The following is a 26,104-nucleotide window of genomic DNA, read 5'->3' as shown; positions in this document are numbered from 1 at the left end:
CAATGATTAATTGATTATTAATTGAGTAGTAAATTAATTGTCAACTACTTTGATAATCAATTATCATTTTCAGTATTTTTTTTAGATAACAATAAGGCCAAATTCTCTGATTTCAGCATCTTAAATGTGAATATTTTCTGGTTTCTTTGCTTAAACTTAATATCTTTGGGTTGGGGACAAAACAAGACATTTTTCGGCATTTTCTGACATTTTATGAACCAAACAACTAATCGATTAGTGGAGAAAATAACTGACAGATTAATTGACAATGAAAATAATTTAAGGACCACTGGACTGAGATGATATCTTAATAAATTCAGGTCTGTTTGTCTTTTGGGGTAGGCCCTAGAGGATAATGCCTAAATGTAATTTTCTGCATTTCACACATTATAAAAAGGCAGTTTAATTAGGTGCAAGTGATATTATTATCTTAGTCGTGGGATTGAGTGTGCTTTGTTCGGTCAGTGTGTTTTGTGTTTGGTCAGTGAGCTCTGCCTCTCTCAGGAGCACGTCAACGCATTGTTTCCGAGGATCCAAGAGAAAAAGTCCATTGTGGTGAAGTTTTAATCTGGGGATTTTAAGCACATCACATGCTCAGACTGGGCAGCGAGGCGCTGCAGCACACAACAGGCAAACTCCTGCAAAAAAAAAAAAGAAAATCCATGCTGAGGAGGAAACTATTCATCCAGAGAGGACCGACAGAAACATTTTTTCAGGCACTGCAATGCCAGCGCACTTTTTGGGAGTTTAGGACCGCAGGAGAAGTGTGCGTAAAAAAAGGGTGAAGGAAAGTGTTTGTCCTCTGGAGAAACCTGAACCGCGAGCGAGGACAAAGATGACGCTCAAGTACAGCCAGCGGTCTCTGATGGTCCTGTCTTTACTGGGGATTTTATCGGCCATCATGTCGGTTTTATCGGTCATTTTGATCTTCCAGCTTCAGTCTCAACAGACGGCAGTGAAGGAGTCTCCCCCGTCCGCCTCCTCCTCACTAATACCCGCTCATGTCTGGGCCGTCCTGCTGCCTGTCTCCACGGTGCTGTCCGCTCTGTCCCTCACCCTTCATCTGAGCTCTGTGGTGGTGTGTCTCCTCCACAGTTACTTCTCTACAGAGGTCTGCAGAGGAGAGCAGGACACCGACAGGTATTTAACACGCATGTAACACAGCTGTTTTTTAAAAAACATGCACCTGACAGTGACTGACTCACTGTTTTTCTGCTGCTACTGATCCACATTGTTCAAAACTTCGGCAGAAAAAGAAAAACGGATCAGTATCACAGGGTAACGTGAACAGTTTGGTCTAAAACGATGTTAATTTATTTATTTATTTTACACTATATCAAGATATTTTCACGTTGAGACAAACTTTTCTTGTTATACTTATATACTAGGGGAGACCAGGGGCGATTGTAACATGTTTAATTACTTGAAACACATCAATCATCTTTTGATATGAAAAAATGTATATATGCTTCAATGAATAATTCAAGTGAAATATTTTCAACAGGAAGGACAAAACTATAATATAAAATTTAGCACAACATGTCAAGTGTGTAACAGTTGGTGGGGGGTAGATTTTTGTGTCAGTCTATTTTTGGAGAAGACTAGGCAACAATTGTAGTGGTAACTAGATTTTCAATTATTTGAAATTAGTTAAAGGTAATTTTACATTTATATTTAGTGAAATATGTTCATTTTCTATTTGAAAAGTATAACAACACAGACACAACAACAAGATGCTTACAATGGGCCATGTGGCCCAGGGGCAATTGTAACACAGTGTTACAACTGTGTTACAACTGTGTTACAATTGCCCCTGCACTTGCAGCCATGATAAAAGCTTGTATGCTAGCCAGCAAAACCTGGATCAGGAAGGTTTGGTCAACCTAGTTTGTAACCAATACCCTAGTGTTTAAAATAATGTAAATTTAAATTCACAGTCATCTAAACTTTAAGTAACAGCAAAAAAATACTGAACGTCCAAAAGTAATTTTCATACCTCAAATCATTTTTGGGTTGAACACCTCTGCAGAGATGAAATGACTGCTCCTTTTCCACAGGCAATCCTGTGAATCTTACTGAGCATGTGCAGGTGAAGTCTCATCACTGGCTCGTTTCTAATTGGAGGAACTGAGTGTGTTACAATTGCCCCTGGTCTCCCCCTATTTATCCTGTTACATCACAAAACGTCTGACATTAATACGTGATAACTGATGTCGTCATTTCTTTAGCCTGGGTCATGTTTGAAGGCTTTAACACACCCATGATAAGTTAATTACAACATTAATACACAACACTAATGCACGAAAGAGGCCTTTCAAGTAAGGGTATGTAAATTTTAAAATAAGAAATAATACAATGTCTCTCTACCATCTGAAAAGTTGAACTCAAGAGGCAATAAAACCCACCCTGGTTCAATTCAATACACTTAAGAGTTTTGTTACTGCAGCCTATACAGGTCTGGTGTGACCATTAGCTTAAGTGGCTAATGTTAGCAAACAATCGACAGACGTTGTATAAAGGCCATCACTCAGTCTACTTGTGTTATCGTTTCTACTGGCTACTGTTAAACAAAACATACATCATTTCACTTTAGCTACTTTAAGTAAAATGAATGACTAGAAAAATGAACATAACATAATTACATTACATAATCCTACATGGGTAAGTACTTTCTGGTCAAAGTGTAAAATAACATTTAATCAGTCTAGTTTGTTTCTGCCCATGCCCACATGATCTTCTTTACTTATTACCATGACTTGTGGTTTGACTGTTTTAAGTTTCATTAAAAGGACACATGGTTTCAGAAGCATAAAATGGGCCTTCCTTGTGTGTCAGAGTGCAGAGGCCCGCACTGCAGCGCTGTTGGTTGACCCCCACCTCTCAACCCCTATGAATCCCATCTAAACAATGGCCTGTCTCTCATTATGCACCCAGCACACGGCCTCGAGCTGGCCCTTTCCCACGTCGGTTTACAAATCCAACAGCACACCCCAGGACCTCCCTCCAAACACAGGGGGCATTCCAAGAAAATGTGAATAATAATGAGCGCTTTACAAAATATCTAGCATTTCAACAGACCCAACTAATCAATCATCACATCTTTAGGACATAGAATTGTGATATACAAAGAAGAAGAAACAAAAAGAGACCAAGTTGTTTGATTGTGCAGCAAAAAAGGTGCAACAAAGGACACTTGACAACACAGATTATTTTGCATAAACCTTCCTTTATGCACAGATGAAAACTACAGTAGCAGTGTTAAAGTGTAAAAATGTCTGAGGCATGACATTGAACACATGTAATTTGTTTCCACAGAGCTGATTGGTTCCTTTTGGACAGCAGAGCTGTGCGACATGTGGCTATTGGGCTGTTCTGCCTGGGGGTTTCTGTCTATTTGGCAGGTAAGAACAATGGAGTGAAAATTATACAGATTATTTTATCAGATTCTGGATTTTCTCTTTAAGAGTATGTCCAATCTGGCATGTACACGTTTAATCCTGAAATACACACCTGTCATAGCTTTCTTCCACACATCTGTAGCACCTGTATGTTTCCCTGTGCACGTGTTAAGCTTTCATAATTTGCATGCAGGGTACTTTTTATTCTTTAACAACAAACTCACAAAACCCTGAAAGCTAGTGTCCAAAACATTGGCGGCGCAGTGGATTTTCAACAGCAGAGGCACAACCAGCACGGCTGCTTTTCTCTCTGGTCCAAGAGAACAATGCATTCTTTGAGCAGCGTCCATGACTTAAGTGTTTTTAATGCTGAACCTGGCAGCGCTGTGGTGCGCTGTTCCACTGAGTGGCTTGTACTGTGGGGGTCACTGGAGGCAGTCACTCCATTGTGATGAGGAGGTGTCGCCCTTATGACCCCCCCCCTTCAGCCTCAATCAAGAGGTAGCAGAGCAGGGGACTGTAGAAGCAACACCGCTAGCTCAGGAAATCATGTCACATCCCAGAGCCGTGCTTTTCTCCCCCTTCCTTCAGCATGCCTGAGTCCATAGTCCTTTTCCTGGAGACAAAAACAAGAGCTGGCCTTAGTATGACATTTTAGCAAAATTCAATACATATTTGTCAAGCATTTCTGTGATAGGGAAAATGTTATGTGAAAATAAAAACAAGGCAAAAATTTTAACCGGCAGTTCAATTTTTTAAATCCAAAGCTTCTACTGAGGTTTTTGAACAACGCTTTGAACGTCTCTGTGTTTATTTTATGACATTATGAAACAAGTAAAGTGCTTGTATCCATATAGCGCTGGCCGGGCGCTGGGGGAAAGTGCTTGTGTGGTGAGAGAAAAAAAAAATGCATGCGAGTTTTGTTTCTATGACAGCAATATCTTGACAACTTCTAATGCTTTGCTATTAGATTAACAAGCCCTCTTTGGCTGTGTAAAACAACAGCATATATGGACAAAGCAGGTGTAAATATCTTTTCCACTTCTCTGCCTGTGATCTGTTACCCGCGATGTGCGTGGGAGCTGAACCCTCTGTCAAACACGCAGAGGTGAAGACAGAGAAGCCGTATCACGATAATGACAACAAAATATTGTGGCAAATGTGTCGGTATAGTTTTCTTCTCCCCTTTCACTTGTTTGCTGTCCCTGTTATATCTTATGAAGGAGATTGATCTTTATCTTCTACAGCTGTGCAGACCAGGATATAAGGAGAGTGATGAGACACGCAAAAATAACCTCCAAAAACTGTAAAGCTCTCCAATGTTGATTTAGAAATGAAATGTAAATGTCATGAATGAAGCTTCAAACTATTCAGCACAGCCACACTCACAACAACCAAGATAATGACGCACCAATCTATGTTTTTTCAGTTGCAATCAAATATCTGAATTTGCACATCTGCAGATACCATGACGAAACCAATACCAGTGCTCTTTTTCTTGATTATCATTATTATTATTATGTGTAAGATTACATGAGGCTATAACTGAACTTAAGTTTAGGAGTGAAAAAGTGTGTCAGTGAATGCTGATGTACATCCAGTCAGAAAAGCTTGTGTAGTTTGTGCAATATAAGTTGTGTCATGGCATCCTTCCACCTTGTGACAGACACTGCTGATAGAGCTGAGAGACTGTCCTCATCTCCCAGGATGCATTGCTGCTATTTTAGTTTGCTATTTTATGTTCTAAAGTGAACATGGTGATTTATGGTGGCCTGTGTTGGTGGTTGTAATTTTTGTGCTAGTTTATTGCAGCATGAGGGAGGCGGCTAGTACACTTGTTAACTTCAGCTGTACTGCCAAACTACAACTTGAAATTTACCTTGTGTTGTAAGTGAATGCAGGGCAGATGTGAAAAGTGCTATTCATCACTCAAGCCATGCTACTTAGCATAATATTTATAAATAACACACTGCGTCCTGACTGGCGACAGATTGGTCACATCGCTACACCAAGACAATTATAGTAAGTTATTTGGCCCATTACAGAGGAACTAAATAACAGATGAACATTGTTTGTTGGTCAGTTGGTGTTTCTGTGTTTATAAATGATCTGTTTCTCTTCCTTGGCAGCTATGTCCATCTTTATGCTCCTGATTTTTGAGGTGGAGACGGGCATCGCAAGCGCCTGTGTTCTCTCCTCGGGGATCTTAATCCTACTGGTCGTTGTAATTCATTCTCTGGTCAAAACTTCCCGTAGTGCTAAACGCTATCACGGCGACCACCTCGACACCCTTTACCAGAATGACCACGGGAGCAGCAGCAGCACGCCCGTTTCCCGATCCTGCGAGCTCAAAATTGGCGTGGACAAACCACGGATGCACCGCAGCCAGTCTCAGCTCCACCATCCAATGTCCTACCCTCACTGTAGCAACCCGAGACAGCGAGAACAGTACCAGCAACAGCAGTACTCTCCGGCTGGAGGTTCCCAGGGCCATGCTAGTGATAAAGATGGCTACAGCAGTGGCGGCAGTTGTCCCCGAATGCACAGGACCCTGTCTACTGAGTCTGGTTTACTGCAGGCCCAAGCTAAACCCTGGAACGGGGTCAACAATGAGATGAGGAGTGTCCTTGCACGCAAGTCGGGGATTTCTGCAAAAGACTCAACCCTTGTGTGACACGGAGGAAGCTGAGCTCGTGACTAAAGACAAAGATTAGTGGACTGCTAACGCAAGTGTCATCTCAAACAGATGTAGAACTGTCAATTTCTACCTTTTTATACTCAGCATCTTTATCCTGACTGATTGCAGCCAACACAAGACACAGATTGAAAAACATACTCAAGTTTCCACATTTGTAAACTGATTTCTCCTGTTCAGATTATAAAGCATGTTTAATTTGATTTGAAAGTACTGAGCACACCTTTTGTATAATTTGTAGTGTTTTGTAAGAATGAACATGATTTAAATCTTATTATGAACACCAATGCTGCCCAAATATCCATCTGGCAAATTTATAGCTTTTCAATTCATTGTAATTATGATGTAAATACTTTATTTTGTTGTATATGGGGGGTTTTGTCAAATATTTGTGCACAATGTGCAGATGTCTTTGTTATGTATTGTTCAAAAATGATTTCATATCAATTTTAAAGTAATTAATCAGAGCACACATAATTTAGTTTAAAAGTAGAATGTTTTTGACATGTAAATAAGACATTAAAATTATGTTTACAAAAGAAACTGTTACATTTAAATGTTGTTTAAATGCACATTCCAGTAACTTATGAGAGAAATTGTTATGTGATTCTATCGTGTTTGGAGGAACTACTAACCTTGGACACCTCTGTCCAGAGGTCATGAGGAAGTGGGTGGGGCATGTGGAGCAGAGACAAGGGGACTGGGAGAGGGGGTCACATCATGTAAGCTTCATGCAGGTGTCAGGGGGAAACAAACAGCACAGACAAATAAAACAGAAAACATGAAGCTCCCATTAACTGCAAAGAGTTCAGAACACGTCCGATTAATATTTTGCAGTTATTGGGGGAATAAATTTGGAGAAACTAAAAGGAAAAACTTGCATTAGCCAAAATATTAAGCAATACAAATTAGAATAATTGAAGGATTAAATAAAACAAACTGAAACAAAGGTTATACATGAACAGAAGTATGATGTAGAGCAAATAATGAATACAAACAGGGCAAAACTCCAGACACCGGGTAGGTCCTTGTGTGGGTGATTTGGCCAAGACAGTAACACTGGGTAATACTATGGCTTGTTTAAATATTGACAATAATCATGTCAATGACTACTTCTGGTTTGGAAAGATAACTGTGTCTCATATATAACTGACATTTCAATTTCAATTCAATTTCAGTTTTTAAATAAAAGTTTCCAAAATTGAAAAACTGAGTTACATTCACGTCACAGTCAGGACTGAACAGTACTAGGAGGATTACACTTTGTAGCAACTGTAAGTATGTGTTGCACATAAAAGAGCTGTGAACTAACTTTGCCATCCGATAAAATGTCAGTGTGAATCTGCAACATTTTATTGCTTCTTAAGTTCCATTTAAAAAAATTAAAGTAATAGACATCAGTTCCAACAAAGTAAAGCAAAGAGGAACAGTGAATGCTCCTATCTGATGAGTAGAGTAGTAATAGCATTAGGCACGATGGCATTATATGAACTGTATATGTTAGTGTAGTATCATTGTAGTCTCGCTGCTGCCTCCTACCTGCGTCCTTGAGAGCTGCTAATCTGTTCCTTCATGCTGATGGCTTGACGGAGGAGGCTGTCAATATTTTTGAAGTACATGCTGCTATTTGTCATGCTCTTCACGGCGCTGCAAAAAACATCAGATCCATGAAAGCATTAATGACAGTGGGCCAGTGGGATTCTGCAAATATGTACTGTAGGTCTCTGCTTCTTCTCACCTGCATGCATACTCTACAGTGTAGATGGCTCCCTGACTCTGCTCCTCCCAGCTCTGCATGTCTGTCTGTGTGAGAAATAAGTTCAATCATTAACTATAGTTACTGTGCAGCAGTGAGTTGAGAACGGGCATTTTGAGGAGGAGGAAGAAGAAGAAGAAGAGGGAGGAAGATAAAAAAGGGAAGAGGAGGAAGACAAAGGAGAAATACACAAGTGTTCGTCAACAGAACTGCTTAGACCCAGATAATTTTTCAAAACTTTGATTTTAAGGTCATGATTCAAGTTGTCTTTTTTGATTTGATTTTTTTTTTTGCACTGACAGTTATGCCATTATTAGACTTTTGAGTCTTGATTTGTAAAGATCAGCAGATCATTGGTTTTATGTCCTGACTGTCATCAACATTTTAAATTTTTCTTTCAAAAGATAGTGTGGATGGTATCAGGTGTAGTATAACAGCGGGTAAACTACGCTGTGCTGTCTTTGAGGTGTTGTTTTTTATCTCTTTGGACACTCCCTGTGTGCTGCAAGTACGCAGGCGTAAAGAGAAAAGAATAATAATCAGAATATCACTGATTCTACCATGTGATTAAATTATTGAAACTGAAGCTCATTTTGATTGATATTTGATTTGATATTTTAAGTGTGACAGTCCTAACTTTTCCAAAGATTGGTTACACCATAAATGACAAATTGATGATTTAAGATGCTATATTTCCATTGACTGCAATGGTTTACATGAGGATGGAATTCAAAATATTGCCAAAAAATCTGTTTTTGAGATACAGTTCTGAAATTTACCACAATACATCTAGCAGTACTTCCAAATTTTGTCATTTATTTTCATGAAAATTTATTTACTGAGAAGCTGCAGTAGCTGTTTACAGTAAAACAGACTGAAATGACAGCAAATATTACTAATACTCAAACAACAAACTTTTATCAGGTCACATCGTTAAACAGTCTTGATGCGTTGGATGACAGATTAAGGGGAAGTTGTTTGTTTCTAGAAGCGTAATTTTCTGAAGAGATTATTCTGTAGCACTATGTTAAGTCATGTTTTAAGTTGTCTGATATTTAAGTACGTTCACAGCAGGTTGATTTACCTTGTGCTGCACCAGCTCAGGTAGAGACCTTCTGACGTGTTCCTGCAGTCTGTAGAGGGCCACTGACGGCTCGTTAGCCAAGACGTACATGCTCTCCGTGAATTTGTCAGTCACTGTAGGTTTTTAAGAAGATCGGACAAATGCATTGAATACACGTACCGTGTTGGAAATAATTAATAAACGGAGAAAAACATCCGGCAGAACGGGGCATGGACAAATCGTGATGTAAACACAATACTAGCATAGCATTAACTTATCGGCTAATGTGAGCTAATGGCTTAGTTGCAGGGTTGCAATGTAAAAATGAGGTGAGTTTTATGATGATATAGTTAGCTAGTTTTCTTTTTACCTCGTCTGACTTTCAATTGCATTTCTTGGTCTTCCATGATGAAAGCTGGTAAACTGCTAACAACACAATACAACTGAAGACGAGTTTTGTCACCTGATACTCGCCTCTTCCGTATTTTTGAGTCGTGTGTAGAAGGTAATCCAGGATTCGCGAAGGATCTCGCGAGATGTATATGCTTTGTCTATTCATTGTGCATATTTCACAAGCTAGCTACATTCTATGGCGATACAACGCTGTATTTAAGATTTCGGTAGGTTTAAGGACAAAAAAAAGTTTAGTTAAGGCTAGAGAAGGCTCGTGGATTGAGTCAAAATTATCACTCTCGCGAGATTTTTCGCGGGTCTGGGTTCCCCTTCTAACACGACCGTGTGATTGTTGTCATGTGCCACACGACAATATTCCGGACAGAAATAGCGACTAGTAAAACAGTTCTTCCTCCAAAGAGTACCAAATGCTGTGGTACGTTTCGCGGGTTGTATCAAACGTGTTTTCATTTATTTCTTTAAAATAACTGATTCATTGAATAGCTAATCAACTGACCGGTGAGTAATGTGTCTCGGTACACTTCGATGGTCAGCCAGAACCATCGTACGATTTGAAATAATTTACTTTCAGTTTTCGGCAAAGGAAGTTAGCGCAAATTAGACTGTAAGGCTGGATGTGGTAAGTAGACAGTGTAGTCTGCTTTATGAACTAATTTTAGCCACTTTTTCCTGATGCCAGCGCTATATTATTTAGTGGCTGATGTCATGTTTTTATTGCAGTGATCATGGAGCCCGGAGGTGATGAAGAGGTTGCAGATGGCAAAAATATTCAGTCATCTAACGATAATGTTTGTCCCTCCGAATGCAGAGATGAGAGGGCCAATGGTACCCGTGCCTTTTTTATTTTATCTTTTGTTATAAGCTTCTTATCTGTGATTACTTTCTTTACATAAATTATCTATTGTGTAACAGCTGTTCCTAAGCAGCCTTAACATAATCAATTAAAAGGACAGTTCACCCCCAAATCATAAACACATGTTTTTCTTCTTACATGTGGTGCTATTTATCCATCAACACAGTTTTGGCAATGTCTCTTTCCAGAACTCATGACCTCTACTTAAAAAAACTTATTCATCATAGACCTTTGAATATAACACGAGTCACTGAATTTCGGTTGAGAAACGTGAACGTTATAGTGGAAAGTTTTTGTCCAAGAAAACAGCAGCTCTCTCGTTTACATATGTCTTTTTTACAGGACAGTCTGGACATGACCAATATAGCGGCTAGATGTCAGTGTTTGTATTTGTTAAACCAACAAAATTATTTGTCTCTGTTTTTTCTGGTTTATATCAGTAGTCATGTTAAATCCTACAGATATTTTATTTTCAAACCTAATATTCTTTGGCAGTGCAACTGTTGTGCTGTCAAAGCATCACACTGATTTAATATTGGCATTTAATTAATTATGAAATATATTTCCACATCCTCTCACTGTACTTTACATCTCTCCCTCTTTTTTTATTTACATTTTTAGCTAAAGTTTTATGAACTGAATCCCACTACTGCCACCATCCTGGGGGCCCTTGAACAATCAAAAATTGAATGTTTTATAAATTGAATAATTCTGTTTTACATCGGAAATAAGAACTCTTTACAGTACTGATGTAAAAAAATATCCTACATCGGTTGAAGGGAATAATTTTAAATTACAACAATGCTGCATTCATGTTTCCTGATGTGTTAATCAGCAGTTCACAGTACCAGAATATTATGCTTATTAATATTATAAGTATTTGTGTACTTGGACAATAGTAAAAAGTTGTATTCTTAATGTTACTGCATTACATTTCTTATATATTTTTCCCCAAACAATAACAAGCATATTGGAGTAACAGAAATGTTTCCATTGCATTATTTGTGATACAGTTGGTGGTTGTCATATTTTTTAGTACTTTGAGCACCAGAAGCCAAGTGCCTTGTATTTCTGTTACATTTGAGAGAAGACAGACATCTCTATGGCTGATATCTCCAAAACAATCAAGGTGGATAAATTGCACTATAGGAGAAAAAACATGTATTTTTGATTTTGGGGTGAACCATTCCTTTAAACAGTGAATAGGTTGCTTTCACTGACGTGGCTGTGGTTCGTCTGATTGTGCCTTTGTCTCCAGAGAACATGGATGTGGATGAAGACGGTTTGTTCAAACACTCCACCACTCTAACCAACAAGCAGCGTGGGAATGAGGTTACAGTACGCCCAGCAACATTAGACTGTGAGTACTCGAAAAACACACTCTCATGGTAAAGAGATGACAAACTGGTGTTTTAGACAAGCGATTATGGTATTTTAATTGTCTGAATATATTGGGTTATTAAGACTTTATTTCCATCAGCTCTGTCCATACACCAGCTGGCTGCTCAAGGTGAGGTTTCACAAGTGGCTGCACACCTGAGTAAAGGTGAGGAATCTCGGTGTCACCGTCAGACACCAATTTAATGCCAATCTTCTGACGCGTTAAATTGTACAAAATACCTTCTGATGAGCTGTGACCTGTTTTATTTTGCAGACAGTTCACTGCTCAGCAAACAGGATGAGCGGGGCTTCACGCCGCTCATGTGGGCAGCAGCGTTTGGAGAGAAAGCAATGGTGGATTTTCTCTTGGAGAAGGTTAGAAAGACAGCGACTGCTGTCCAGAGAGACAATGCACATGTTATAAAGACAAAATTCACCATCTCACTGGTGTTTAATGGGATTTTTTTAGGGTGCGGATCCAAAAACAATTGCAAGGGAGCGAGAGAGCGCTCTGACACTGGCCAGCTCTGGAGGTTATGTGGACATTGTTGAGTCTCTTCTCAGACACGGAGTAGACATTAACACTTATGACTGGGTACATAATGACTTTGTTTATGTCTGACATGTCATCACAAATCAACAAGATTTATTAGCTGACAAGGCAACACACATTAAGATGATGAAAAAGTCAGACACTGAAATACTGTATATCTGCTGCTACCATTTCTTTGTTTTGATGAACGCACTTGTATTTTTATCTCAGAATGGTGGGACTCCTCTTCTTTATGCCGTACGAGGGAACCACATCAAATGCGTAGAAGCACTCTTAGGTACACTGCATTTCTATAATAATAATACAAAATCATGCTGTATTTAAGAGTCAGGCATTTTTCAGCCTGGACACTATTTTCCCATGATTTTGTATCTTAGTGACTAGCAGGGACGATAAGGTTTGAAATTGGTCCAGTATTGAGCGAGACTGCTGGAGACGGAAGAAGCAAAACTAAACTGCAATCAATCCCACCAGTCAACTGGGCACCCTCAAAGTAAATCTCCTCAAAGGCCTTGTGTTTGCCACCGACAGGCTCAGATTGTTATTCTAAGTGTCTAACAACATTATGGAAAGGATCACTGCAGAGAGACATTTTTTCAAAGAGTAAGATATGTTTTTTTTTTTAAACCAGAAACAGCTGATTTATTGCACTTGCCAAACACACCAGACTCCCTTTACAGAAACAGTACTTTTATCAGTCATCGTCGTCTTTATTCAAACTCGACTGACGTCTTGGCTCATGTTTCCACTATTCCAACAACCCCCAACTCTGGTTTGATCAAAGTAAACCCTTTATTCACCACATTAGATGTCTCTCCCAATATTTTAACATCTAATGCATCAAATAAAGGGTTTATTTCAACCAAACCAGAGCTGGTGATTGATAAGCCAAGACTTTTTTTGGTGAGTTTTTTTTTTGTCAAGTTTGAATGAAGACAATGATAAAACTTCTGTTTGTGCAAAGGTAATCTGGTTAGTTTGGAAAGAACAATAAAACAGCTGTTTCTTGTTAAACAAAATGTATCTTACTCTAACAAAAAGGTCTCTCTCTGTAACGATCCTTTCTATAATTTTGTCAGACAGTTAGAGTAACAATCGGAGCCTGTCGGTGACAAAAACAAGCACTTTAAGTAGACAGACTTTGATGGTGCACAATGTCCACGACGATTATACTGCAGCCTGTTTCACCAGCTGACTGTCTCGCTCAGTACTGGACCCATTTCAAAAACTGTTGTTACCATTAGTCACTTTGACACAAAAAACATGAGAAAATAAGATGCAGATTATACAATACCAGAGTTACTCTTTAACAGCCATTACTATTCTCTGTTGCAGCCAACGGGGCAGACATGACCATTGAGTCGGACTCTGGCTACAGTCCAATGGCCTTGGCTGTTGCCCTTGGACACAAAAAGAGTATGTACGATCTTCTTCTTCCTGTCAAATTAATTTTCTTTTTATAAGAGGCTACTGTAAAAAAATGTTTTGCTTAATTAACATTAATATTTCTTTTCTAGTTCAGAAAGTGTTGGAGGACCACATACTGAAACTCTACAAGCCGCCGACATGACACCAGTTACAGTGAATACATGAATGGGACAGTCTGACACTGTTGATCGCAGAACTACAACTAGCCATCAACAGTGAAGAGATAACAAAACACTCTGTCACAATAACAAGTCATTGTAATAGACGAGTACATATGCAGACATTTACACTGACTAAACTGCATTTGTTATTTTATAAAGTCTTTATTCCATTTGTATGCATTACTTTATATGCATTACAATGTACAAAAACTTTGTACAAACAAGGACTAAAATGTGATGATTGTGCAGCAGAATTATTTTGTTTGCTGAAAGGCAGAAAAAGACTGTAAACAAGTTTTAATAAAAACGTATTTTTATACTGTGTGTTTCACTGGAATGGTACTTTAACTCAAAGGCACAATTTAACTATAGCGAGTGTAATAAAAAAAAATACTATTATTACAAAAAAACAATTAAATCTGCAATTAAAACTCAGATTCAGACTTCATCCCAGACTTTCTGTGTTTGAGTAATCAAGGTTGAGATGTCTTGACAGATCCCAGAAAGCATCCATACCAAAAAAGGCCACATTCACATCAGCTCACGAGGTGGCAGCGAGTACAGATGACATGTTTCCCAAGTGCCACCACACCACACCGTCCTGCATCCTGTTCTGTACTCAGGGGTCACTTCCTCTCTCATGAGAGGGATGAAAAAAAAGTGGTCATGAGGCTTTTTCCCCCAGGACATCCAAGGAATAAACAATAATTCTCCCAAAAAAGTCAGCACTATTCTCAAACATTATTTTTACTTTGTCCACCACAGGGGCCTCCTGGATGGGAAAGCTGTGGGTGTGGAGTTAAGAACAAGATAAGTGTGGTAATGATGAAAAGCATGCCCAAGAAAATATTGTCAGATACTTATTATGAACAGTAACAGGAAGTGCACTGTGTTCTTAGAGTGACAGGTGCAGCTTCAGCTGCTGTAGATCTTACATATATATATTATATCAAGGGCTGCAACTCAGAACCATTTTCATTATTGATGATATATTGGTCATAATATGTAGAGTACTAAAGAAAATATTCACATTTGAGAAGCTGAAGTTAATGAATTTGCATGTTTCTTTTTGAAAAACTCAAAACAATTGATTATCAAAATAGCTGGCAATTTAATACCTGACAACTAATCAATAAATCATTAAACCTCCAAAAACATTTTGATGGAACATCAATATCTGTCTGATAACTAGTTGTGTTCAACCTTTATGACAGAAGTTTTATGTCACATTATTGGTTGCAAACTACGATTAATGCATGAATTCAGTTAGAGTGTTAAAATATACATTTATCTACCTTGATAAATACTGATATTGAAAATATAATGCTTGTTTTGAAATTTTGCTACCCCATTTGTAGTTGAATGTTGAAAAAAGCCATTACAGTGTTGGACTCATTTATGCATTAGATTGAGCCTGTTGTTAATCAAATCCTGCATATGAAGACTGAAGGATATCTGAAGAGAATTGTTGTCCTCTGGATAAAAGTGGCTGATCACTGTAAAGTCTCCCTCTTTTGGGCAACCTGCAGAAAGCACAAGTTAAAAAAAAAAAAAGGTTCATCTCATCTTGTCAAATCTTATGTCTTGTCTGCAATAGGAGATACTAAAATGTGAAGGAGGTGAATAATCACATCAGGAAACCGTTTGCATTGAAGCTTAATGTTGAAAAATGCAGTCTCTGAGTTTTACCTTGTAGTCTGCATGTTTTTGCAGAGAAGCCTCCCTGGAACTGGATCTTTAACTCTGACACCGTGACAGACTGGGGGAACTCCAAAGACACCCACTGACAGTCACCCTGTCAAGGACATTCATTATGATTCACTACGACATGAACAGCATAACACCTAGGTACCCGTGAGAAGTCAGAATACATTTGTTTATCACAATGCCATTTCACACACCGGAATTTTAAGTGGGTTGTATGTGTGTGTGTGTGTGTGTGTGTGTGTGTGTGTGTGTGTGTGTGTGTGTGTGTGTGTGTGTGTGTGTGTGTGTAGTGTGCTCACACCAGAAAACTGACAAAATATATGACTCAAAACAGTTGATATGCATACTAATAACGCTTCATTTTTGAGTGAGCTGTTGGTATAAATTTGTCTGCCACAATGCAATACACCAAAGAGGAGCTGCTCACAGTTGCAATATATTAAAACAAATTTAGTGATGCATGATAATTATCAAGGACAGTCAATTATTGGCTGATAATGGGAAATTTATATTATTTGTTAGTCCGCTAATAAAAGTAAAGCCAATACATATTGGCTATAACGATATCTGATTTGACAAATGAAGTCAAAGCATTTATAATCTCTAAATGCTCCACAAAAGCCAGAGTATTTGATACTTTTTTGATGTAGAGCTGCAACACTTCAAATAATCAATAATTAATTGATTATTAAATTAGCAAAATTCTCTCATTTCAGTTTATTAAATGTTAATATTATTTGGTTTCATTATTTCTCTAAGACAATAAGCCGAATATCTTTGGGTTGTTAGTAAAACAAACCGACTGACATTTTCTGTTATTTTGTGACATTTTTAAACAAACAACTATTAATTGAGAAAATAATCATTAGTTGCTGCCCTATTTTTTTTTTAAAGTATTTTATTAAAATAGGTATAAAATATTAAATAACCCATCTTTGCCTTTCTTAATCTCAGTTATGAGTAAACTACAGGGATGAAAATGTGAGATTATCAGCCATTAGAAGCAGGTTATTATGAGTTATCATTATTGATTTTAAAACATATATACATACATATATATATATATATATATATATATATATATATATATATATATATATACATATATACATATACATATACATATATACATATATACATATATATATATATATATATATATATATATACATATACATATACATATATATATATATATATATATATATATATATATATATATATATATACTGTATATATATATATATATATATATATATATATATATATATAAAATCTTTGGATAAAATATTTAGCACTGGTGAAATTTAAGCACAGACTGTATGAATTAAAGTGCCACTATAAAACTGCATTTTCTCTACTATCACTACCAACTATAGAATGATGAACTTTGTTTATTTCTTTTATTTTCACTGCAAGAACACAATACTATGACAATAGACCCTTTTAACAGCAGTCATTTTGACATGGCATAGTGGGGTACACAGGTGTTTCTGATTACACTAATTAAGGTCTCTCTCTATTCAGGTTAAATAGAGTCAAGTTGCTGTGCATCACCGGAAAGGATCTGCTATATTAAACGTAACAGGACTTCATTTGGTATCATTGGTAACACCTGTTTTTACCCGACTGTTTCATGTGGCTGCCGTGAAAACACAGCTGGGCACAGCTGTAGTTTTACCTGGTCTGAGTTCCAGCATGTCTCTTCATTGCAGTCAAACATGTACTTCTTTCCATACTGCTTCACATCTCTGTTTAGTACTGAACTCACCCTGAAATCAAAGTGACAAAATCCCCAGTTGTTAGTTTACACTAGGTTAACATGCAGAACAGAGAGCAGGACATGTATCATTTACGAGTCCTTTCGTATTGTACTAATATGAGAACGTCGTTCAGACATGACAGTTAAGTCTTCGTCAATAAATCTCGTTCATTTCTTTACCTGCTCTGGATTTCACTGCAAATTAACGAGGACGCCATGCCGAATTTAAAAAACACCAAACAAACTGCCGTCAAGTGATTCGACGTCAAGAAAGGAACCCCAGACCCGCGAAAGATCTCGTGAGACTGATCATTAACTCGAACCATCATCACCTTTCTCTAATCCTAACCAAGTATTTTTGCCTCTAAACCTCCCTAATCTTAAACGCAAACTTGGTCACATTATTAAACATAGTTACATAGTGTAACGTGGACAGTAAAGAAACAATGCGTGCAAGTCTCGCGAGAGTACCACAAATCGAGGACTCCCTCCCTGATACGGCAACGTGCTACTGTTTTACGACAGTGACGTCCAGGCGTGGCTGTATCTCTTTCCGCCACTAGATGGAAGTCGTGTTCCGTCACGATTTTGAATGAAGGTCCTGCTACCCAAACTGAAGGTAAAGTCTACATCTTCATTTAAGGTCCCTACGGCTCAAAATTAATAATTGAGAGCATAACGCATTAAACTTAACTCGACTCTTTCCAACAGTCTGGCCAGTGATGCTCTGTGTGCTGCTCTTACTCTTGTTTGTAACCATTCACTTACCCGCATGTCTCTCTTGTGGTGTCTACTACAGGAAGGTCAGCGAGATAAGAATCGATTAGGAAGAGAGGACTACAGACACTGGGCCTCACTACAGGTGAATCGATCATCTATCCGATTGTAACCTTCAAATGAAACAGAATAACAGAGCAAAACAGCTTTAGATGTTGAATGTGTGTTAAAATAAAACTGAGTGTTTTTGATGATTCACAGCAGATTGGATAATCCCATAAAAGAACTAATACCAGCATGAGCTTTACTGCCTTTATTAGTGAGAAAATATAACTCTCTCATAACCAGGGAAGCAGTAATGCAGCAGAGGAAATCACAGTCTATGGTGCAAGTGTGCGTGTGTGTGTGTGCGTGTGTGTGTGTGTGTGTGTGTGTGTGTGTGTGCGCGTGTGTGTGTGAGTGCCTCTATTTGGCACATGGCTTATTGCAGATGGAGAACTCCTGCTGAGGTTTTGTCATAGTGCCCCCTCACTGCAGATAATCAATAGGTCTGAAATACAAAACCTGATGAAACCCAGCCTCCGTGAAGATTGCGCAAGGGGCTAGGGAGAATGACTGGATTGTAGGGTTTGGACACACACCCCATTCCCTCTTCCGCAATCAGCACCATGCTCGCACACATACATGCACGTTGACTTTGTGAGCCTTGCACGTACATTACAGTGTTGGTTCATGCGGCAGGGTTTTACGGCCCGCTGTCAAGTATCTGAGATTGAGTATAAATTGTGATTTAAAGCTGCTGTAATATTTGTACTGTCCCATATCTGTTAATGACCGTAATGTATGTCATCAGTGTTTTTGTAGAGGTGTTAATCAGAAATGCTGGCTCAACGATTAATTCGCCAGGTGCTCAGATTCTGGCCTGTAGCCATTTTGGACCCCCACCTGGCCAGCATACCCATGTGGGCCTCACATGGGTGAATGATGAACTGGCATGGGGGACCATAAAAGGTTGTCTGCCGGCTCCATAAAGGTTCCATATTTGTTTTGTCAGTGTGGGCTGCTAATAATGCCAAGGTGGGCTGCAAGCGGGGCCCATATGTGCAATTATGCAAAGAATTCACATGGGCTCTTTTGTTCTTTTTTTCCCACCAAATGAGCTGTGTTTGCTCAACCATTTCCATTTCCTATCAAGTGAACCAACCAGCATTTCTGCAAGGTTTGAGCGGAACCATTGTAAATATGTCATCAACAGGGGGCCACGCACATTGCACAACAACCTGTAGAATGAAATCACTTTGGTTCCCAAACAAAAACTGATATTTTTTGGTTGCAGCTGGGAGCAAACCTTTCAGTTTCCAAACTAGGGTTGTGTGGTTGGACAAATATAGTGAAAATTGGAATCCATCGCCAGTTGTTTGTGGTTTATTTTGCAACTTTGATGGTGTGCAGAGTGAGAACTGCTGCTCAGCGACACACTCTTGTCCAGTGGTTTTGTACACACTCACTAAGCCGGACAATGAGACTGAGCTGGGAGGGGGAGTGAGAGTATTATTTTCACACATAACACAGTGAATTAAGGATTTATTTCGACAAATCCAGAGTTGGTGATTGCTCGAGCAGTGGAAAGACTTAAAAAGATGTTTGGTTTTTGATGGGAAAACAACAGTAAGGGAAAAGTAAGAGAGAAAGTTGAATCAGAAGGTGTACAGTACCTTTCTGTTTAATAAGGGGAATAGGGCAACGAATGTTTAATATCTAGACATTTTGAGTTTCTTTGGACATTATAAACATATGCAGTGTACGTAATGTAGGGAACTTGCTGCTCCTGCTCACACACATCTCCCAGCTGAAACTTTAGAGGATGGGAGGAGGTTGGGGCCTGATGAATATATCGGCACTCACCGTTTGATAAGCTGATGGTTGCTTGTTGGAAAATTTTAACATATCGTCAAACTCTGTTCTGGAAGGTGGGGTAAATGAATCTAGGGGGCAGACAGTTCATTGCTGATTCTCCTTCTGCATTACATCAAGCCACCCAATAAAACAGTAAGACTCATCAATAAATCCAACCCAAAGCATCAGTATTTGACTTCCTGAGAATTAGACTCGACAATCAACTTTCTCCAGAAATGCTTACCACACCTTGAACCAATTTATTTTTGGTGGAAATGCTCAAAATGGTTCAAAATTATGTGCTTAGACTGGAGCGGTTTCCTCTTCCATGTTCCATGAAAACTGGTTGATTCCAGGAGGTTACTGCACCCACCCAAGAGATAGTCTGGCACATAACACCCAGTGAAATCAAAAAAGGTTTGAGATGCTGATATGCAGGTTTTTCTGTTTACCTTCAGACACAGCCAGGTTAGCGCTTTCCCCATTTCCAGTCTTTACGTTAAGCTAAGCTAAGCTAAGCTAAGCTAACTGGCTCTTGGCCTTAAATTTAATGGAGATTACTTTAAAGGACCGGTGTGCAGAATTTAGTGGCATGTTACTTAAACACCTCATCTCACTTTCCCTCTTCTGAGCATGTAGGGGAGCATATGGCTGCAGTGAAACATGCGCAAAACGCGAAAGGCCATATTTTAGTTTGTCTGTTCTGAGCTACTGTAGAAACAAGGCGGTACAACATGTCAATTTCCATGGAAGAGGACCCACGCCTTTCTGTGGATATAAAGCGGTCAGTCTAAGGTAACGAAATACAACTATTCTGATTTTCAGGTGATCATACACTAATAAAGCGTAGTTATGAATATTATATTCCATTTCTGACAGTTTCTCTCAGTAAATCTTACACACTGGAGCTTTAACTCGGGCCAAGGTGGACTAAAAGGACAATCTTTATTGTTGTCACCACTGTTTTGAAAAACAGCTTTTGTTTGCATCTCCATTCAACCGTCTCACGGTCAACTTTGTCACAATGAAACATTTCTGGCCTTTCTTCCTTTCTGAGCTTATTAGAGGATTATCTTCACCTCTGTCACTGATATGACTTAAATCCTCGTGTTCCCTCAGCCGTCTTTGTCACTCTTTCACCACAACGGTTGCTGTTGCTTTCTGACTTTTTGTCACCTCTGTTTCTGGGTTATGTCCCATGAGGCAGGATTAGTGGTTAGCAAATTAACTTTAGGCTTCACCCCAGCTGGCTTTTTGGTCTCACTGCAGTGACTCACTTTTCTTACAGTACATATCACCATGGTAACTTAATTTGAGCATGTAACCTGCAGGCTATGTAAAGGTGTGACTCCTCACCAATCAACACACTGAGAGGTATTGCTTTTTTTAGACATTTCTGTCAACTTGGGCAGAAATTTAAAAATGGTTTGCATTGAACCAGTGATACTTAAAGTTTTTGTGTCAGTTTGCTCGCTCTGACTTATTACAAAGAGCTTCTATCACATCACAGAAATTTGTTAATTATCAACAAAACTTTATTCTGTTTTTGAAATCTTTTTTCACAGCCTTCCTATGAGTGATCATGGCAATAGATTGCATGCAATGTTCCCTTTAAAGCAGCCTTGGGACAACATAAAGCTGTCCATGTGAGCAGAAAAGCTTTTCATAGCCTCAATGTGACCATTAAATATTGTTTCAATGAAAAGTACGCCCACTGTGCCTGGGTGATGGAACAGTGAGAGGCATCAGAAATATCTGTCTATTCAAGTTGGTCCCTTGGAGTGTGCTATTGTGTGAGCTGTCTTTTTATGTGTGTGAGCTTTCTTAGCCCAACAAAGTCTGATGAAATGATGAGTGTTTAGACTACACTATCTGCAGTTCACCTCCAGCAATGCTCTCTAGCCTTCAGGGTCAGTCTTGACAGGTATATTACATTTTTCTTCATATGCCTAATAGTTTGTTCTTTATGAAGCAAGGAGAAGAAGTATATCAATGCTATTTCTTTCCTGTAATTCCCTTGTTTACAGTGTCAGTATATCCTTGGTCACCAATGTTATTGAAAAGGAAGATTTCCTTTTATTATGAGATATTCAAAGAAATGTATCATCTGGAGGATGCAGTAATTGAGGTAAACTATAAAGATTTACAGCTATCAAAGCGATAGTTCAGATTATTTGAAGTAGGGTTGAGTGATGTATTTATCTATGGTCAGTGTATTACGCACAGTAGATAGTGCTCATACACCCACAGTTTGGAGAAGCGGAGAGGGATACCAGCATGGAAGCTAAGCAATGTACTGTATTGAACAGGGTCAGCAACAAAACATACTTTAGCCATAAAAAAGGAAACTACGAAAAGTTAGTATCACTATATTTAGAATATTTTTACTACTTAACCTTGCTGTCAGACAGCCTTATTTTATGCAAAACTGCCATTATGTAAGCCAAAAATCGCTCTCACCTTCTCAACCTTTGGCAAAAGCAGTAATTTTATCTTACAGGACACAGAAGCTGCTGGTTGACGGCTGCTTCGAACAATTAGTTAGTTAGTTTGAGTTATTGTGTCACTGTGATGAATCCTAACTACCTAATCCTAAATAGACTAACAGATCAAGGCAGTGGTAGACCAGCAACCATAGTTGTATTATATGAGTTAGACAGGGCGATGCTGCTCAGCCTTGCCGACATATTTTTTCTAGTGGCCACTAGTGGTCGTTTAAACCTGCGAAGGACTGTAAGAGAGTTTTGCAAGTCAAGGGTTCCCTTCTAGGCACGACAGAGAGAGTAGCACAGCTCAGGAAAACAAGAAATCAGTTTGTGGCGTCCTATGTTTGAATTGTGTGGGGCTACCACAAATGAATGAATGTATGGGAAACACTGACATTCAAGCCATAATTTTTGTTCTTGATTGTGGAGTCCTGTGCACAGGTACAGACAGAGTTGTCTTGACTTTTAACCGCAAGCAAGCTAACAAGCTATCCTACAGAGGCAAGTCTGAGTCTGCATCGTCCACATTTCCAATGTGCCTCCTCTTCAAAAGTTTTCTTTGCTGTGTTGAGGATGAAATGACTCCTAAATTTAGCCATTTCACTTCTCGGTTGCTATTGCGCAAGTACACCTCTCAGCAGAGATTGAAAGGCACTGGAAGTTGGCTCACTTGCTACATCCATCAGGTCTGGAAAAACAACATTTAGTTCAGCTCCACAGTCAGTGTTTCCCCTGTTCTGTTCCTCAGAGCTCACTGCCCTGCATGTTTTAGATGTTTCCCTGCTCCAACACACCTGATTCAAATGATCAGCTTGTTATCAGGCTTCAGGCTGTCAGGCAGAGGCTTCATGACGAGCTGATCATCTGAAATAGGTGTGTTGGAGCAGAGAAACATCTAAAACATGCAGGGCGCTGGGCTCGGAGGACTAGGATAGGGGAAACACTGACAGTATTAAAAATATACCTGATGATGTAACCAATGAATTGTCAACAATTAAATTCATTAGTGACCAATATTGTCCTTGATTTTTGTCAATTTAGTTGACTGATTGTTGCACCCTTAGTGTATCTAGTTCCTTATAATGCATCTATGACAACAACTCCAGTGTTCTGCGAAGTAAAAGTACGTATTTTGCCAAAGGAGCTTGGTGGCTTTGAAGAGGGTGGCTGTCTGAAGCCAAGGTAAAGTGGTGGAAATATTCTAAATATAGCGTACACTTAGACTGATGCTAATTTTTTTTCTTAAGTGGGCCCTTTTTGAGTGGCTAAAAAATGTCTTGCTGCCGACCCTGTCCATAGCAGTACATTGGTCAGCTTCTTGCACTGGGACCTTATTTAACCCCACTTTAATCTGAACTCTTTGTTTAAGAGGCTTGATTGGCATAGCAGTAGTCTTTCAGGGAACAGACTTCTGGATAAGAAATGTAAACTTAGACTATGAATAAGGATGATGGACACAAACAGCCACGGCCCCATGTCATCTGAATTGGTTGTAGGGGTTGGTTGGCTGTATTGAGAGGTAAATAAGCAGATGCTTCAGGAGGTAAAACAGTCACTATGGTCTATTCCACAGTTTATGAGCTCTGGGCACTTGTGCAGATTGTCTTAATGAGTTGTGTGATTAATGCTCATGCTGCTGTCAGCGGAGGGGCACAGCATTCGAGCTGGGGCAGCGCTACAGCACATCGAGCTGTCCCCTTTTGGTCCACATGACAAACTACTACATGACTACACTGTGTTGACTGAACTTTTTGGTGGTTTAGTTTGATTAAGGAGAAGTACACCTGGAAAGCTGAAACTTTCTGGGGCGATTGGATGAAGAAGTCAGTCAGTAGAATATTTGTTGGCACAGAGTAGCTTTTTGTGGCCACAGCCCATAGGGCCATGGTTATAGTTGCACCCTGCTATTGAACAATTTATTAAACAATTTTCTTATTGCTATTAATTAATTAAGTGTTTATTGCTGATACATATTGCTTTTGTCTAATTGCCCAGGCCTCATCAAGGCAGAAGAAATAGACATGAAACTTCTGAAGTTTGGTTTTTGGAACTTGTACCTTTTACATTTGTCATTCTGGGACAAATCAGTAGTTGATGATAGCTGTAGTTAATGAGTTAACACATGCTCATCTGCCTGAAGCCACAGACAGCACCCTTTTGTAAATTGGGTAGACTACGTCGGAAATTAGAATGACATGATGCCGCTTAGTGGTCGTAAATCATTTAGTTTAGGAAGACAACAGTTGGCGTTCTTCGGGGTCCAACTAATTTTAATAAAGCAGGAAATGGGCAGAAACGTGAGTCACATCTGTCGGCTGCTGCAGCAATTAACACAGGATCTTGAGTTGCAGTGCCGTTTTCTGGCAGAGCTCCTCGCTCATCTCCATGTTGAAATTTTCTGCTCCAGTTTTGAGTGAGGTTCTCTAATTAAATCATTAAAAAGCAGAGCATTTGCACAATATGCTCCGCTGCCTTCATTACAAAGCACGATCACTTGTAATTCATTCACTCACAATGAGGGAGCGTCAAATTTGATTCGTCGTCTTTGGCTCTGTTTGTGTCAACACGCAGAGGGTTCACTTTCCTCTTGGTTCTGTGTTTTTCTTCCAGGCAGTGCAAAGGTGGACATGCATGCTTTCACAGCTTTAAATTACTGAAAGATTGATGGATGACTGGAGGATAATGGGACTCTGAGATTGCTGAGCGTTGTGTCCAAGAGGTTGGACACACTTTGCTGGCAGAATTATAGAGAAAATATACTGCAAATTTGTATATGTGGACTCAAGCAACACAAGGTGGCAAGCAAATATAGAACAAGAGTTTCAAATATTGGTTTAAATTATTCAGAACTTGTTTACAATGGCAAAATATAGCCACATAATACTTGTCCTGCCTGAAAACAGTAGGCCGTAATGCTGGTGAATGCCTACTACTTTACTGTATAGCTGAACACAGCATGTAAGATCTGCAATTCTTTTGTTCCCTCGGGCTTTGCATCCCCGACAATGTGCAGCATCGCGATGAGCAGGATTTATGAAGTGTGGCTGCTTCCACTTCATGCTCCAGCAGTCAGAATCCCTGCTTGCTCATGATGTGGTTGGAGACCCACAGGACATGCCTCGCTCACCCCTCTCAGCCTGCAGCCATGCTACCACAACCGCATGCCCGGCCTCTGATATCCGAGCAAGGAAATGAGCCTGTAGTAATGACCGGAGCACTTGTGGGGCGCCCATCGGAGACTGCAGAGTAAAGAGAAGCTAGAGTGTATCATTTTATGGGGAGGTCATGGGGATTTGTCATGAGGAATAGCAGGGGATCTCATGGTTGAGGGAATTTCACTTGTATGCTCAGGTTCAGGTTATAGCTTGAGTCTAGAACAACAGAAGAGAAATTACACTCAACAGAAATATAAGTGCAACGCTTTTGTTTTTGCTCTAATTGTTCATGAGTTGAAGTAAAAGATCCAAGACTTCCTTTATGCACATGAAAGGATAATTTCTCTCAAATTTTGTTAATAAAATTTCTTAAAATCCATGTCAGTGAGCACTTTTCCTTTGCCAAGATAATCCATCCACCTGACAGGTGTGACATATAGAGATGCTGATTAAACAGCAGGATTATTGCACAAGTCTGCCTTGGACTGATCACAATAAAAGGCCACTCTGTAATGTGCAGGTTTATCTTGTAAAAATCATCTGACCTGTGGGAATTTTCAGATACCAACTTTTCCAGGAGGGCAAAGTCATGACTTGCCCTACTGTGCCTCTGATTGGCTAGTGCTTATTGTCTTTGGATGAGTAAGAATGATTAGTTAGGGTTAAGGTAAGAATATCAG

General features: G+C 39.2%; 4 protein-coding genes across 9 annotated transcripts; 2 read left to right on the top strand and 2 right to left on the bottom strand.

The window, feature by feature from the left end:
• The first annotated feature begins 215 nt into the window (after nt 1-215).
• Nucleotides 216-6,636, top strand: tmem221 (transmembrane protein 221). 2 transcript variants are annotated; one of them, XM_084722877.1, is made up of 3 exons: nt 216-1,140; nt 3,316-3,401; nt 5,528-6,636. In XM_084722877.1, the coding sequence occupies exons 1-3, from the start codon at nt 836-838 to the stop codon at nt 6,070-6,072; spliced, it is 936 nt and encodes a 311-aa protein (XP_084579003.1). In that variant the 5' UTR covers nt 216-835; the 3' UTR covers nt 6,073-6,636. The 2 variants fall into 2 exon arrangements, with proteins under 2 accessions (XP_084579003.1, XP_084579004.1); XM_084722878.1 differs by having other exon boundaries at nt 786-1,140; nt 5,655-6,636.
• On the bottom strand, nt 3,459-9,459 carry borcs8 (BLOC-1 related complex subunit 8). 3 transcript variants are annotated; one of them, XM_084722882.1, is made up of 6 exons: nt 9,283-9,459; nt 8,934-9,046; nt 7,832-7,896; nt 7,633-7,740; nt 6,729-6,820; nt 3,977-4,014 (listed from the first exon to the last, which is right to left on the bottom strand). In XM_084722882.1, the coding sequence occupies exons 1-5, from the start codon at nt 9,317-9,319 to the stop codon at nt 6,751-6,753; spliced, it is 393 nt and encodes a 130-aa protein (XP_084579008.1). In that variant the 5' UTR covers nt 9,320-9,459; the 3' UTR covers nt 3,977-4,014; nt 6,729-6,750. The 3 variants fall into 3 exon arrangements, with proteins under 3 accessions (XP_084579009.1, XP_084579008.1, XP_084579010.1); XM_084722884.1 differs by having other exon boundaries at nt 6,729-6,793; XM_084722883.1 differs by lacking the exon at nt 6,729-6,820 and having other exon boundaries at nt 3,459-4,014.
• rfxank (regulatory factor X-associated ankyrin-containing protein) lies at nt 9,064-14,020 on the top strand. 3 transcript variants are annotated; one of them, XM_084722880.1, is made up of 9 exons: nt 9,064-9,241; nt 10,047-10,151; nt 11,438-11,539; nt 11,660-11,725; nt 11,834-11,934; nt 12,029-12,154; nt 12,323-12,389; nt 13,448-13,528; nt 13,630-14,020. In XM_084722880.1, exons 2-9 carry the CDS (start codon nt 10,052-10,054, stop codon nt 13,680-13,682), a joined length of 696 nt encoding a protein of 231 aa, XP_084579006.1. In that variant the 5' UTR covers nt 9,064-9,241; nt 10,047-10,051; the 3' UTR covers nt 13,683-14,020. The 3 variants fall into 3 exon arrangements, with proteins under 3 accessions (XP_084579006.1, XP_084579007.1, XP_084579005.1); XM_084722879.1 differs by lacking the exon at nt 9,064-9,241 and adding an exon at nt 9,689-9,945; XM_084722881.1 differs by lacking the exons at nt 9,064-9,241; nt 12,029-12,154 and adding an exon at nt 9,679-9,945.
• Nucleotides 14,021-14,149: 129 nt separating this feature from the next.
• On the bottom strand, nt 14,150-17,510 carry nr2c2ap (nuclear receptor 2C2-associated protein). Its single transcript, XM_084722875.1, has 5 exons — nt 17,351-17,510; nt 17,090-17,180; nt 15,391-15,496; nt 15,157-15,224; nt 14,150-14,488 (listed from the first exon to the last, which is right to left on the bottom strand). The coding sequence occupies exons 1-5, from the start codon at nt 17,497-17,499 to the stop codon at nt 14,366-14,368; spliced, it is 537 nt and encodes a 178-aa protein (XP_084579001.1). The 5' UTR covers nt 17,500-17,510; the 3' UTR covers nt 14,150-14,365.
• Nucleotides 17,511-26,104: the final 8,594 nt, after the last annotated feature.

This window comes from Lutjanus erythropterus, chromosome 7 (assembly GCF_056507025.1).
Source record: "Lutjanus erythropterus isolate fLutEry1 chromosome 7, fLutEry1.hap2, whole genome shotgun sequence".
In the NCBI taxonomy this organism is placed as follows: domain Eukaryota; kingdom Metazoa; phylum Chordata; class Actinopteri; order Lutjaniformes; family Lutjanidae; genus Lutjanus; species Lutjanus erythropterus.
Note: the sequence above shows the minus strand (reverse complement) of the source record. Positions and strands in the feature narration are given on the sequence as shown.